The 16606-nt window shown below is 36.8% G+C and overlaps 1 protein-coding gene across 1 annotated transcript in view; it reads right to left on the reverse strand.

Annotated features, from left to right (window-relative positions):
* The window catches only part of LOC137408475 (interactor protein for cytohesin exchange factors 1-like), a 35647-nt gene that overhangs the window by 3986 nt on the left and 15055 nt on the right, over window positions 1-16606 (reverse strand). Inside the window, exons 3-5 of the mRNA XM_068095015.1 lie at window positions 13965-14110; window positions 7330-7403; window positions 388-617 (exon numbers count right to left, since the gene is read on the reverse strand). Coding sequence (XP_067951116.1) covers window positions 388-617; window positions 7330-7403; window positions 13965-14110 — 450 coding nt within the window. The remainder of the gene's footprint in view (window positions 1-387; window positions 618-7329; window positions 7404-13964; window positions 14111-16606) is intronic.

Here is a 16606-nt window from a genome sequence, read left to right on the forward strand (position 1 = left end):
GTCCTCGAGGAACATGAAGATGCGTCAGCAGATAAACTAAGCAGGTGATAGCCACTAATTACTGGTGAACAGAAATCGGCTATGAGGATATCTTATCACACCATCAAATCTTTCATCCACGCCAACGATGTTGAACATGTTGTAGTGCGCACGGCCCAAATATAAATCAACGATACGATCCGTTCATTGGAGGCCTTTCCTCTTGCTTGCAAAGAAGCACGTCAAGTCACCGACTAAACCAGCTGACACTTTGTGAAATTTTGAATACTTCAAGCCTTGTCGCTTATGATGTCAGCTCAGCCACTCACAAGCATTACAAATAATTTAGTGAGAGTATTAATTAAAATGTATCTACCAGCTAGAACAAAGAAATGTTCGACTACTCACAGACGTCGTCGCAAACGCTTGAGCTGTCAGTCTCATTTTCGTCAGAGTATCCTTGACTCGTGCCAGTGCTGTAGGAGCTGTCGACACCAGAGCTGTCAACACCGGAGCTGGCAGGGCTAGACTGGTATTGGATGGCAGCTAACGACAGGTGGTTGATCCACTCATACTTCTCCTCGTCTGTCTTGCTTCGGAAATAGAAGGTGGTGCCTGAGTTATGCACCTTGAAGGCCCTGCAATAAAAGGGAGCTGGTCAGACCACAAGCTAGCAAGCAACCTGAACAAGCATTTACGACATGATTTTTGTTAATGCTCGATTTGTAGTATCAACTGGCAGTAAACCTGGTGATGCCCTAAATTTCTTTTATTCTCAACCAGATAGTCAGCAGGTACCAGACGGAATTTTAAAACAAATATTTAAGTCACTTGTCAGACAGAACAGAGAATATGTTTGTGAATTCCCATGAAAATCGGATGAAAAATGTGGAAATGCATAGTGTTTAGGCAGACTAACCGAGACACACTAACACACAGTGGGATTTATTGATATACCGTAAATTCTGGCGAACGTCAAAAATTTGACACCAAGTTTCAAGCTTAAAAATACGTCTTTGACGTATTTTTAAGCTTGAAACGGCAATCAAAAGCACGGCAGTCATATTTTCATGACACAAATGTTAGTTAAATTCAACTTCAAAAAACCCATCACAAATCAAAATTACTTGATATGACATATAGGGATTTATTTGTAAAATAGCAAAATATTATTAATCCTATCCAACATGAGATGGATTAAACATCAAGTACCATTCTTCACTGTTCGAATTGCCATCACTAGGATTATCTTCAGAAATACCATGCTTTTTTTCGAACTTAATGTTTTTTCTGGTATCAGCCTACAAACCCACATTTCAGTAATGCATTTGACACATCCACTATCATCCGTCCATCCTTTTCCTTGTATATGAGTCAAGATTCCTGACAGAAATCACTTACGGCATAACTTGGCTGTGTACATATCATCAAAGGTGGTAGTTTCATTCTATTGATGAGAACGATGAGGAACGATTGTTATGCCTTGAGGTCTTCGCTAGAACTGTCATATCTCGTTCTTTTGTTAATTGTTGTATGTATTGGGGACGACACAACAAAACATGGGTATTTCTTTCGATGGCGTTTTTAATGCCATTTCTTCAGCTACGCATCGCCCGCCTCTGATGCCGACTGAACTATTAGCTATCAAACGATTTAGCCGACTTGAAAGGATTGACATACGGCAGGTATATTTCAGAACCAGGTTTAGCGAACAAACAGTTTGAGCCAGAGAAGGGGTCGACTTATATGGCAGGTACATGTCAAAAGCAGGTTTTTAAAACCAAACTTTAGACCTCGACTTATAAGCCAGAAAGGCTTGTACGCCAAAATTTATGGATACGATTTTGTAGTAATTCAAACAATTCTAAAAATACACAACAAAAATATAACCTTACTGTCGCTGAAGATTGCTGAAATGCCCCCTCAAAAATTTAGCAAGCGATACATCAAATATCAACCTAGTATTTTGTGACAGATCACCGGAAAAAAGAAATTTAAAGTTATCAAATACTTTCAAACAATGTCACTAGTGTCCTAGTGGTTTAGAGACGCGGGCGGCCTTGCCTTCTATAGAATTGCAAACCCAACTAGTGAACACCAGGTTGGGTTTGCAATGACCATAAAAGGCCGCAGGAATTATTGGTAGCAGACCAGTCTACCAGGCCAACCAGATGTAAGACTAAGTCATCTAAGTGGAAATATTTCCTTACTCAAATCAAGAATAAATCACACAAAGGGCAAAATAGGAAACATTGCAAAAAGCTGGTATTACTAGCCTTAAAACTATTGCTCTACAAAGCAGGTCGGAGGTAGAAACTATCAGAAAAATACTTTGTAAAAATTTGTAATAATTTAATTTTCCAAACACTTTGCATCCGCACTGTGTTATATTCCTTCAGTTATATTAAACTTTTATTATAAATGCAATTATTCTCTTTCAGTGAATTTTTGGATTTCATCTTTAAAACATACTGGCTGAGAATCTGCTAGCTAATCGCTACAAAGTTTGACACGCAAACATCGCACTGGTATTCACCAGCAGTAGTAGTACCAGCCTCAATGCTGGTGGATTCGTCTCAGAATTCATTCAGCATTCCTCTGCATATTAGAAAGAGAAAACCTAAATTTTGCTATTGTGACAAAGATTTAAAGATTGCAGCTATGATACTCCAACCTGGAATATAATATAAATTATTTATTATATTATATAAATTATATATTATATCAAATATGTTATGCATGGATAATTTATGAATGCAGCAGTGAGCCGAAAATGTTAATCTATAACTGCTTTATCAGGCCTGAAGTCAAGGGAAGCAAAAAACTCATTGACTTTAAAAAAATTTCCTATTGCTAAGGCTTGCAGCTTGATGACGTGTTTGCTATAGCAAAGCTTTTTTTTGTTGGCGATAGAGATAATTTAATCGTAGCAAACAAATGTTTGAAGAGCCAACACCATTTGGTGCTCGATATAACCAGCAAGAACAGCCTCATGAGCAGGTCCTCAAAGGATGCTAAAAGATAAGGCAACTCCTGAAGACATAAATCAAAAGCTAAATCTCCTGACTATAAACATTGACAATAAACAGTGCAAGTTTGTCACTTGAGACGCAGAACTTCCTGAGCATAATTGACCATCAAATATTTATCAACAAACTAGCCATAAACTAAACACACATGAAACTATCAAAACAGAATTTTGAGTCCAACCTTTGAGAACAGATGTTTGGATAACGATAGCTGATATCAGTCGCAAACACGAGAGCCATTTTAATCTTATTTGCTATTGGCAGATATGGATTCCGGAAACTACATAGATTATGGTGATTACACTATGTATACTATACTTACTAGCCCTAATGTCTTAATGTGCCAGACAACTGCAATAATTAAGATGCTCCTATAACATTGCCCATTATCAGCTAGAGTATGTAGCCTTTTAAAAGCCTTGAAGATAAACTTACACTAAATTTTTTAGTAGATTGTATCAGAAAGTATCGGTATTTTTCTGTCATTTGCGATTATTTTTTATGTTTGAGGTAATCCGACTTCCGAAATGCTTCGAGATTGAAATCGAAAAAACTCGGTCATAGTCAGAACGCCCAGAAGAAATATACCTGTGAAATGACATCACTAGTTGCTATCGTTGCTATGGCTGACAGCGGCTATTGTGTTCAAGTTGCGGCATTACGTGTCGCTATTCTGTCAGCCTCTTTGCAACTATAGAAGTCATAATCGTACTTTTGCTTGATCCGAGTGTATTAACCACGATCAAATTTTATCGATATTAATCTATAAACATCCTGGCAGTCAGATCACCTCAAATGTCAAAAACAATCTAAAATGATAGAAAATGCCGGTACTTTCTTATGAAATCTATAGAAGTTTTGTGCAAGTGCATCTTTAACAACCTGACTCTGTTGGATGAGAATAACAGTTTGATAAGTTAAGAGCATTTACGATCAGATCTTCGCTTCCTGTCATACAAAAGTTCGTAATGAAGGTTTAGATAAGATAACTCCAAACTAGAAAGCTGTACGCGTAGCCTGTTGACCGATTATGTATGAATCTAGTCTTTGCAGCAATTTTTGTGACAACGTAGAATGTTATTTCTCGGTTCTTTAAAAATACTATATTACTGTTGTTATTCCTGTCTACGTGTATACAATTCTACACTACTACTCCACTCACAGCTAACAAGTTATTAGTTACTCATGGTACTACTACGCCAGTCACGACTACAGCTACTAAAAGCTAGCCAATAGCAACTGCAACAAGTTCTGTTTGAAACGAATTCATCACAGAAGGCTCATGCGACGTAACTAGATACCCATCAAATTATCTTAAAGATGAGCTTGCACAAAATTTCAGTAGATTTCACCAGATAATATCAGAATTTTTCTAACATTTACAATTGTTTTTGATGTTTGAGGTGATCTGACTGATAGATATTTCATGATGTAAATCGTCACAACGATTGAAACGTTAAGACGCCTTGAAAAAAAATGGACGAAATTATGTCACTATGTAATTGCATGGCTGCCTGTCTCTTTTGCTAGTGATTATTGGCTATTGATTATTGGCTATTGCATTCAAGTTGCAGAGTTACACGTCGAAATTCTGGCAGTCTCTTCGCCGAAACGCAACTATAGACGTCATATGTATGTTTTCACTTGAGTCTAAGCGTTTTAACCGTGATAAAGTTTTTTCAATTCTAATCTCGAAGCATTCTTGGAGTCAGATCACCTTAAATATCAAAAAACAGTCACAAATAAGAAAAACATTTGATAAAATTTTTTGATAAAAGCTACTAAAATGTTGTGAAGTTTATCTCCAAGTCCAGATATAACCACAGTTTAGCTAATACAGCATGAAAATTCGTGTAATTAAATTTCATAAATTTTATAGGAATATTTTAAATGAATTCAGCAAACAAGGTTTGTCGAGATAAAGCTGCAGGTGAACTATCCATAAGTCGACCACTCAGAATCATTTAAAGAAAACTGATAACTATAACAGCGGGTTAAAAGTCTGGCTGTAGATATTGAACATACAACGATAACATATTTACAGTGTCAAAAATGGTCATGATGGAATCTATGAGCGTGTCAGACAAAAATGACAGCTCTTTGGAATATAATCAAGACTATACTTCGATTTGGGAACTCGAACGATTTTACATGAGAGTTCAGAGTCAGAGTTGTTTCACCTTGATGAGATTTTTTATCACAAGATGAAGGTTATGCTTTTGCTAATAGAGACATGCGAGGTCTGATCCAAAAGTTCCCGGAATGGAGTTGTATACTCGTGCATATTCGCACGATGGAAAAACCCATTGCAGCGTTTGCTGGGAAACACCTCCGGAGTGTTGTCACAAAATTTCAGGTTGTTATGACAACGCGTTCTCATGGGAGCCAATGATATGTAAAGGTCTGTCCGGTGCTTCCGTCGATTTTTTAACAAATTTATCCCCATGTTTAATCAATCGGAACACGTATTTGCATTAAATTTTGTGTGAAATCAGGGAAAACAAGTACTCAGACAGTTGAAATGTCAACTATTGCTTTTGGAGATGCTGCTCTAAAGAAAACACAAATTTTTGAGTGGTACAAACGTTTATGTGAAGGTAGAGACAGCACTGAACATGACGCGAGGTCTGGCAGACCAGCGTCGCCAAGAACCTGGTCGTAAATTGACAGTGTGAGGTCACTAGTCATGCCAGATCGACGTTTAACCATTAGAGATATCTGGAGAGACTAGATTTAGTTTTGGAACTGTTCAAAAAGTTTTAACTGACAATTTAAACATTTGAAATGATTTTTTTAACAATTTACATGAGTCGTAGGAAAGTTCATGTCGAGCTTGCTAACTGATGACCAAAAAGAGCTCAGGATGCACGCTTGCAATGATTTTAAGGAAGCTTTCAGGAATGATCTAAACTTTATTTCAAAGGTCATAATATCCTTGTTTTCCTTAATTTCACACAAAATTTAATGCAAATGCGCTGTTCTGGTTTATTAGATATAACAATTTTTTTTTTTATTTGACGAAAGCATCTGACAGACCTTGACATATCATCGGCTCACATGAGAACGCGTTTTCATAGCAACCTGAAATTTTGTGACACCACTCCAAAGGTGTTTTTCAGCCAACGCTGCAATGGGTTTTTCCATCGTGCGAATATGCACGAGTATACAACTCCATTCCGGGAACTTTTGGATCAGACCTCGTACATCAATGTACCATAGGGAATCTTACAACACAACTGACACATTAAGCAATTCAGCCGCTTCCTCTACATAAACAAGCCAAAGCATGGAATATCTGTAGCTCAAACCTTTTCATAAAACAAATGGCATTTCACGAGATTTTTTATGATTTGAGAAACTTCCACCTACCTGAAGGAATCAGCAAAATTCCTGGAACCTATGCTTGGAGCTTTTGTGTAGGTAAAAGCCAAAACGAATGGTAAGGAACTTAGCAAAGCACCGAATTTGCCATGAATCAGCAAACATGGCTGGTTGGAATAACAATATAATTTCTGATAGTTGATCGATGCACAGGCTAAATAGTAGCAAATCAATTTGATTACATTTATTATTACTTTGCATAATTATTTACAGGAAGTTACTGGCAGTGTACGCAATAAATCTGAGTGGCTGTATTCAACTTGACAAAGGCACATAACAAACGTTACTTCTGAAATGCCATCCGAGATAATTCGGCATAGTAGACAAGGCATCTGATTGAAAACCATTTGGCACAGCAGTTAAAGTTCAAAAAAACGTCATGACTAGCATAAAACTGCATTTATGCATCTTTGCTTGGTAAGTTCTTTGCCATGTTGCACATGAACCTACTGGCATATGAAATAAAATAATGATACCCTCATTTTGAAGCCTGTGGTCCAGCAATTTCTCGAAAAGCATAATCAACAACCTGTCAATTACCAACTGATTTGGGAAGGGCAAACCTTAAAGCCTTGCTTACATCTGTCATGTCACTTCTACTAGTAAACTGGTAGTCTAGTGTGCTGTAAAACCACACCGATAAACCGCAGTCGGGTATGCCGTTAAAGCACAGAGAATAAGTGTATGCACAACTATTCCAAAAAGCAGTCAATTGGTGCGGGTGATAGTGTCAGTATACTGAGCTGAATATCATGAGTTCATATTCTGGACAGTGCAAACTTTTTTCCAACCTTCAACAGTGGCTTTGGATAGACGGATAGAAAACGCGGCTCTTATCATAGTAAAAGCTACAAATATCTTTTACCGCGGTGATAATATATCGATGTTTCAGCCATAGAATAGATATGAGTGAGATGAACAGATGCAAAAAACAACTTACCCGCTCTTTTTTGTTTCCTTGGCTTCAGAAGCGTGAAACATGGGCAGATGAATCTTACTGCTTGCTGTCGTATCCTGCAACATTAAGTCTGCAACTGAACAGATGACAACAATAAATTCTTAAATGTAAGTCTCAAATCAGCACTCATTTGAATTTAAAATAATGGCGAAATAGCTGTAACAGTCTTTTTTCATTTCATGAAAAGGATGACATGCCATGCAATTGAATTTGTTGATAGTTACATCTATCAAACAACCACCGTGTCTCCATTGTGCAGATGATGTGGATTTAGAACTGTGCCCACGTTGAGTAATCGTACGATAAGCGTTTCAATGAACCTTCATATGTTACGGATCAACGCCGGTGCTTGTTAAAAAAAAGAATTCTAAGCTAGCGGTCACAGCGACACAGCATTTTTTTGCGCATCATTCGCAAGTGCCGTTCCATCTTTTGCTAGCATAAAACATTCGATAAAATTTTGCGAGTAGTAAAGCTCATTTCACTCGCAGGTTTACATTTTGTGGATGACAAACACTTGCGGATGACAAAAACTCTGGGATTAGCCGCGTCATAGAAACATAGTGAATAGAAAACCTAGCAATTTTATTCTGATGTTCAGCAAGCAGTCAGCGCTGTAGGCATGAAATAACCTTTCCTAAACAAAGGCGAGCGAAACCTGATAGGGAAAACGAAAGTGACTTTTTCGATTAAAGATTTCTTATGATTTGCTCATTAGACCACAAGCTATGAAACCCTGCTGAGAGTTATGCATCGCGAGGCAGGGGTTAGATACATGCGCCAAAAATCAGGAGATGCTAGCAAACATGACGTGAGACGAGCTGTGCTTAACCTTTCACATGTGACTGCCATAGCCCCAGGCCAACAGGCCTAAATGTAATAGGCCTACACTGTCAAAATTTGATGCTGATCAGGGTTTCCAATCTGTCATTACAATGATGTTATGCATAGGAAAATATTTACATAGGATGAAAATATGAATAGGGCTGTCTACAGTAGCAGTTATCATGTTTAGGGCACTTGAACAGGTGTATAGTGTTGTTAGGTGATACGATCAGGAAACAATCAGTTTGGTTGTGGGCACAATAAAGTGTTAATGTGTTTTAACATCAGGACAATTTGTCCGGCGATTTCCACGGTTCCACTGAGAAAGTTAGAATGGCTACGAGACACTTTACGATTTTAAATAAGTTTTTAAAACCCTTTACACCAACTCAAACTCTGACTGTACAAAATGGGTCACCTCTATAGCCAATGAAATAAAACGTCGATATCCATTCCATTTGTTAAACCCGATTCTTTGGGAGAACAGAATACACCACCATTATTCTTGTATTTTTTGCACTATCAAAATATATGATTGGTCAATTCCACGTCTTATTCCGTCAATGACGGCAGACATAGATGGGTTAAACATAGTAGGCTATGCAGCATTTTACCGATCTGGTGTCGGGAGCTAGAGCAAAGCCTTGTTCATAACCGCCTTTAGTTCTTTTTGGCTTGATAAATGGTCCTGGGGTAAACGTAAAGATATCTCAAATGTAAAAAGATATTTCGAGGATAGCTTTTTACTGTGGATCATTTGGGGAAGAAATCTGGGGTAAACCTTGACTCTTTTGTATATGAGGCAGCAATGCTGACACTCACCTAACATTCATAACCATGATTAAAAAAAAGAAAGGGTCTCCAGTTTTGGAAAGAGCTGGTGAAAAAATAATGCTACTTTTATACGATAGAAAAAAAATCGAAGGGTATCTGACCAGTGTTTAGCCCTTCCAGCGGGAGTAACTCTATACTTGAAATATGGTGCAGCTTGTCTTGTGCAAGTTTGAAAAAAAGACTAAGGTCTCTTGATCCGCAATTACGAATCGTTACAGCACCAGCTTAATAAGTGTCAGTCCTTGACACCAATATAGTTTGATCAACAAAAGGTCGACCACATTATATTAGTAAAAATATAGCTCAAAGCAAGCATCGCACTAGCAGAGGTAGACAGAAATAAATTAATAACTTTAAGAGATCAACCCTGTAGAGAAAATTTTTGTCATAGAAAAAGTCGGTCTTGAAAGATGGAGCTAATGGTACCAAAAAGTAATCGGAACATCATAGAGTAACAAACCAAAATGGCAATTCGCATAAATTTGAAGTCATCCACAGTTGCTATTGACCTTGACACACCAATTGTGTGTCCCTAAAGCTATCACTTCCTCATTCATCAACTCACAGAATGAGACATCATGTATTCTATTAATAATGGTGGTCTTGTGTAGTGTCAAGAGCCAACTAACAAATATTACAGGTTCACATTCTACTATAATCGATCTTTTAAATGATCGCTCAAGCATCGGTGACCAGCTGTGGCCAAGTGTCATTTACACTGATATCTCAAAATTTAAAAGTGGTTCGCACTGTGTAAGCATGAGCAGGAGTTTTTAGTCGGAGCGCCTGCAGCATTCTAGGGGAAGATATATTTTCAAGATTGACGATGTGGTTAACATAAGTGGGTCGAATTTCAACCAAAGTTCGGTGCCTATTCTCACTTTTCCAACACGACTGCATAGAAACTACATTTCCATAAACGTGGTCCATTACTCTTTTCAGGGTATTAAGAATAAACACTCTCATCTACCGAACAACCGTTTTGTTTGCTCCAAAAATTTGTATGTAAAGAAGTACTCATTGCTATAAATAAAAGTCCATGGGTATAAGATTATGAGAAGAAACTAACAGATCATCTGTATATAATCCTGCATCTTTATTGCAGACGTCTGTGTAGAAACTACATGTATAATTACTGGAAAATGATGGGTCAAGATCAGAATTAAATTGGCTGAGTGATAAAATGAGAAGAATACTCACTATGACATACTAATACCCCAAAACCAGACCTCCAAACAGATTCACAGAATTACAGGCAGCTAAAAATCTGTTATTAATCACTGTTTCCTTGTGTGGATGATACAGGTTCGGAGTTGTGTGCACATTGAGTTACCGTGTGATAAGTGTTTCAATGAGCGTTTGCAGGTTGCAGATTAACGGCGGCGCGTTGTTAAAAAAGATATAAAAAAGGATTTTATTAAATTTAAAATAGATAAATATTATAACTTTAAAAAAGGATTGCCACGCCCGAGGTCAGGGCAGCACATTCAAAACTGCTCAAATCGAAATAAGAACAGCTGAAGTATGAAAAATGTTTAAAATGGAATAGCTTGCGAGGTAATTTCTTGCGCATCATTCGAAGTACTGTTTCCATCTTTCGCAAGCGTGAAACACACGGTAAAAATTTGCGAGTAGCAAAACTTGAGCAAAACACTAATAATGAGTGTAACTAATATATTTTAGCTTAACTAATAACTTTAACAAAGATTTGCGAGTAATAAAACTCGCTTGTCTTGCGGCCATTTCCATCCTGCAGATGACACAAACTCGCGGCTTAATCGCATCATGAAAACATAGTGTACATCCGCTGTCAATCACCTGTTCTTTACATTTTACTCTGTTACCAACAGCAGGTCATAAGTTGTACGGCAAATAGCATGGCTTCAGTACAAATAAGCTTCGCTTTGGCCTGCCACAATACAATACTGAAAAACAAACTTTTAAATTCGTGTGTATTTAGTACACAAAACTAGAATTGGTAGAAGTGTTCTCAAGTTAGTCAAATGTAATCGATAACAACATTTGAGTTTATTTAACCAATAGGAAAGCCTCAAGAGGTATTTGACTCCCTCCTGTGTCGACAGACTAAAGCCTGGTTCACACTATATCGCCGTATCTCGGCGTCGATACCACATTACTTCGGTGATCGTCAATAATAACAATGTTCATACTATTACAAACCAATTCGCGTTTGAAAAACAAATATTACGTGACGTAGTGTTCTCATTTTTCTTTTTAATTTTTCGCTAAGAAATCCCTTTGTTTTCGCGCGCTTGAATTAGATACGATCCGCAGCAACTATAATAAACGGACATAAATAGATCACGCCATCTGCGACCGCGAATTACTGTCGCCGAAATGGTTCACACTGGAAAGGCGGTCGTCAATAATCGGCAAAATATTGGGAAAGTTTGACAGCTACAAACTTTCTTGACAGATCTGCATTGCTTCGTCGATGCCTTCCCCTTACAATTCACATAATCGACTATGAGCACCGCAAAGAAAAAGGCCGACATAGTGCGGATAGAGTCCGGATGAGGCTTAACAGAAGGGCATCTATACATACACCCTTGTTGAGAGAAGTTCCTCGTTGATTTGTGAGCCTTGTTTGATACAGTCAACAAAACCACGACAAGTAGGAATGTGTCAAAAATATCCATTATCTGGTGATCATATGAAGATGCAGTAAGACATCAGCAGATGTCTAGCCCTTGAATGTTTTGCTCAAATGCTAAGAAGTAACACGGTTGAAGGGTTACTCAAGTCAAATTTTAAAAGATTTCATCAAAAAATACAGATATTTTTCCAGCGTTTAAGAGTTTGTTTATTGTTTAAGTGATATGGCTGCCGGGATGTTTCAGAATTGAACTCGACCAAACTTGATTGCGGTTAAAATGCTAAAAAAAGTGCCCGGACTTCCCCCAAAAATAATGTCAATGGTGTCACGAAAAATACGGTCTCTTCAACATCAGGTACTCATATGCTTACAAAGAGATTTAGAGGAAAATAATGGCACAATTTTTATCTTCAAATCTACCAATCTTTAAATCATTTAAGACATCTATAGCAATGCATCTGAGGCTATATTTAAAGTGTTAATCTAACAATCAAGAGCAAATATAAAATAAAATATATGTTAATAGAGTTAATAGCCAGCGTCATAACAAAAGAGGCAAACAGGAAGTGCAACTACTAATCCACCTACTACGACATACAAAACTTCAAATGATGGAAAATATCTACACTTCCTGATACAATATTTTAAAATTTGACATTCCGAGTGACACTTACAGAGGAACTTTTACAAAATTTTAGTAGAATTTATTAGAAAATGTCGGTATTTCTTTATCATTTGAGTTTGATGTCGATGTTTAAGGTGAGCTGACTTCCAAGATGTTTCAAGATTAAAATCAACAAAATTTCACCGCGATTAAAACACTCGGAAGAAAAATATATGCGAGTTGGCATCACTAGTTGGTATGTTTGTGATAGTTGATATCAGACATTGCGTTCAAATTGCAGCAGTACGCATCTCCAAGGTATGGCGACATGTACAGATTTTTTCGTTGATTCTGACTGAAATCACGAAATGAACGAAAAACAATTCTGACTATTCAAACAGCTCTGACAAATCTGTGAATTTCGGCCGAATAATTCTGTGTTTTTCGTTCATTTCGTGATTTCAGTCAAAACCAACGAAACAATCGGAAAGTGTGACCATACCTTTATTCTACCGGTTGTTTAGCTACTATAGACATTATTATTGAGCTTTCGCTTGATCTGATCATTTTAACCGCGATCAAGTTTTATCGATTTTAATCTTAAAATCCTAATAATCAGACTACCTCAGACATCAAAAACAATCGTAAATAGTAGAAAAATACCGATAAATTCTGATAAAATCTGTATGAAAAAGTATGATCAAGAAATAAAAATATTCCACAACAATATTTAGCAACAAACAACAAAGAAAAAAAGTGTAGACAAATGTAGACCAAATACACACCAAAATCGTGTTTTAAATAAATCTAAGTGAAACAGACGAGGAAGTTGGTAAACCAGTCAATAGCTGTACTTATCAGCTTATCACATACTTGTGCAAGTTTGTGATAGGAACGGTCATACATTTGGCAGCAAACAATAGCCCAAAATCCTAAAACAATCAGCTTATCACCTCCTAATACTCCAGATTGTTATCATAAAGTTTTATTGCTAAACTACAATGGAGCCATGTGTAGTTCAATCATGACATATTGCTTTCAGAAAAAGCTTTAATAGAGCTCAAAGCTAACATAGCTTTGAGACATTGTTTTGCGAAGCTCTGTTCAGCTATGTAAAATAGCTACGTAACATATAGCCAATAGCTTTCAAATCAACAGTTCATGGCATACTTGAAAGGGAATAAACTATATTATAATTTTATTATTGTTCATACAGGTAAACTATATTACCGTTGTCCTATACTTTTACATACCATATTGTTGTATCTACACGTTATTTCTTTGCATACTTGAGAGTGAATAAACTACATTTGTTATCCTTATATGATTGTTCACAGATGTAAACATAACAATTCACATAAACTAGTTTTACTACTAGCAAAAATAATCAAGTCTACCCTTATTGTGGTCTCAGCATGTCTCTGATTGGCTAATACCCCTCGGCAGCCCTTTTATTGTTACATCACTCATCGCTTGCTAGTTAGAAAGCTCTCTTAGCAAAATTTTCACACATTCCTCAGGTTGAGCCCACAACAAATACGAAAAAAATGTGGTTCTGATTAGTCAGCAGGGCTATCAAAAGAGCTGCTTGAGGATTGTAACGCTTGCAGTCACATGGTTCTCTCTGATAGATTCAATACAGCCGCGTGTTTTGATAGCTGGCAACCAACCAATCTCTAACTAAAATGATATTCTCTTATTTAGGAGTTATCTTCTCAATAAAATGTAGTTATTTACCATTTTAGATGCATAGACATAGAGATCGGCATCCTTGAGGACACACCATTTGTGACATTCTTCCCATTTAGATCTTGCAGGTTTGCGAGTGCGAAGCCAGCCCTGGTATGTGCCCTCGCCGAGGTCAAGGCAGGACACCCTTCTCCCTGTGAGATACATAAACATTCAATAATAAACATCCTCTGTACCACTATGTTACAAACTGAGGATGAAAATATGGGCTGATATATTTTGTCAATGTGCATCAACATCGATAACCATATAGTCATCGACATCGATAACCATATAGTCATCGACATCGATAACCATATAGTCATCGACATCGATAACCATATAGTCATCGACATCGATAACCATATAGTCATCGACATCGATAACCATATAGTCATCGACATCGATAACCATATAATCATCGACATCGAAAAGTTCTCTTCAGACGGTCATTATGTTTCCATAGTACGGTTGATACAGATTTGAAGTTGTGTGCACGTTGAGTTACCACGCGATAATTATATTACGATATAATTTATCGTAATATTATATTCGCGATATTCGTAATATTACCACGCGATGGACATTCGCATGTAGCGGATTAACGCAGGCGCTTTGTTGAAAAAGATAAGGAATTCTACACCAAAGGTCATAAAACTGCTCAAACGCGAGAACTGCACTTTGAGCAGTTTTTAAAATTCAAAAAGTATTCAAAATGGAATAGCTTACTAGTGTGGCATTTTTTGCACATCATTCACAAGTGCTGTTTCCATCTTTTACAAACATAAAACATTTAATAAAAATTTGAAACATAATGGTACAACGATACGGCGTAGAGTCGTAGACAAACAATTATTACGGCAGTGCGCTTGAATGGCTGATAAAAACGGAAAACATGTTTTGAACTGGGCTAGAGATATCTTACGAAAAACCAAAGATGACACTTGGCTTGTTTTCAGCTGTACAATCTTCATGGGAATGGGGAAGCATTTTAACGTATAGCAAAACCATATGAGCTAACAGGTCTAAATCATCTTTGCATTCAATAACTCCGTAACTATGTGACCTCTAAGAAAAATTTGAAAAACAAGATTTAATGATAATAACATATTTGAATTTCAATTGAGTTCTCAAAACAACACCAATTAACTAAAATAGAAATAATAACAACTACACATTTTGCATAATGAAGACAAGCCATTTCAGTTGCAGAGCAGCCTATTATTAAGATGGAGCACAAATTCAAATAGTAATTACTTCAAATTAAAACAATCTGAAATTTTTCTTCCCAGACAAGGGCTGTTGGGAAACTGCAGACAATTGCAGTAATGAGATGACAATAGCTTTTTGTTATTCCTTATAGAGAAGGAGAGTTGAAAGGGTTTCTCAGGATTTGTCTATTAAATCTTTCGCTGTGCTAAGATCGCTATTTTGACCAAATTAATTCAGCGGTATTTCGAAAATTCGATATATCTCTAGTATTTATGCAATATCTCAAGAATCAATGCGGATATCATTTTACTGTAAAATGCATCTTATTCAGAACAAAATTCTCTACAAGATAAGTATAAAATTGTGTAGTGAATCTCACTCCCGCAAAATCTCTGACGCTTGCTTTGCATTGAAAGAGCGCAGTGAGTTTATTATTGCTATGACGATAGCGATTTGGTTTTTTTAACCTTGAAACATCAGATCACCTCAAACATCAAAAAAATCGCAAATGGTAGAAAAATATTGATACTTTCTGATAAAACTTTTCAAAATTTTGTGTTAGCTCATTTTTGAGGGTATAAAAATATACATTCAGTTGTGTGTTGTGTTTCAGACGGTTCACGACACTGACGAACATTACATGTGACACAAAACCTCTAACTCTAACATAAATATCTAAACTGCAAACACCCTCAAAATTCATGACTCCGTTTTTTGGAGAAATGCAGCGCTGCCAGTGTTACTGCCAAACATGACAAAACAAGTGTGTTCCTGTTATTACACGGGCTGCTCAGAGACGCCCCAAACATCAAAATAGTTAGTAATTCACAAAAGTACTAAAATCTTACATACACTATATCCATAATGCGAATGATGATAATTTGGAGTTGTGCACTCATTGAGTTACCATGTGATAAGTGTTTTAATGGACATTCGCACGTTACGAATTAATACCGGCGCTTTGTTATAAAAGGTAACAAGAATTTTATAAAATTCAAAAAGAATAACTTTTACAAAAGTTAAAAAAGGATTGCCCCGCAAGAGGCAAAGCAGCACACTCGATACTGCTCAAATTGAAATAAGAAGCGAAGTGTGAAAAATGTTTAAAATGGAATAGCTTTCATGGCATTTTTTTTGCATCATTCACAAGAGCCATTTCCATCTTTGCAAGCATGAAACAATTAGTGAAACAAGTCACTTAACTGGCAGATTTTTGCATCTTTGCTATTTTCCATCTTGCAGATGCAGCGAACTTGCAAATTGATCACGGCATAAAATCATAGTCGTAACATAGCATGCCACATGAATGATAGGAACTGTCTATACAATTAGTAAAAAATGATTCTATCAAGGAAAAAATACACCTTAAACTGATTTCTTTATGCTAGAGTTGTTATTTTGGGTCTGTTTAGCACTGTACAACCCTAAACCATCGGAAA

This window comes from Watersipora subatra, chromosome 11, assembly GCF_963576615.1.
Source record: "Watersipora subatra chromosome 11, tzWatSuba1.1, whole genome shotgun sequence".
Taxonomy (NCBI): Eukaryota; Metazoa; Bryozoa; class Gymnolaemata; order Cheilostomatida; family Watersiporidae; genus Watersipora; species Watersipora subatra.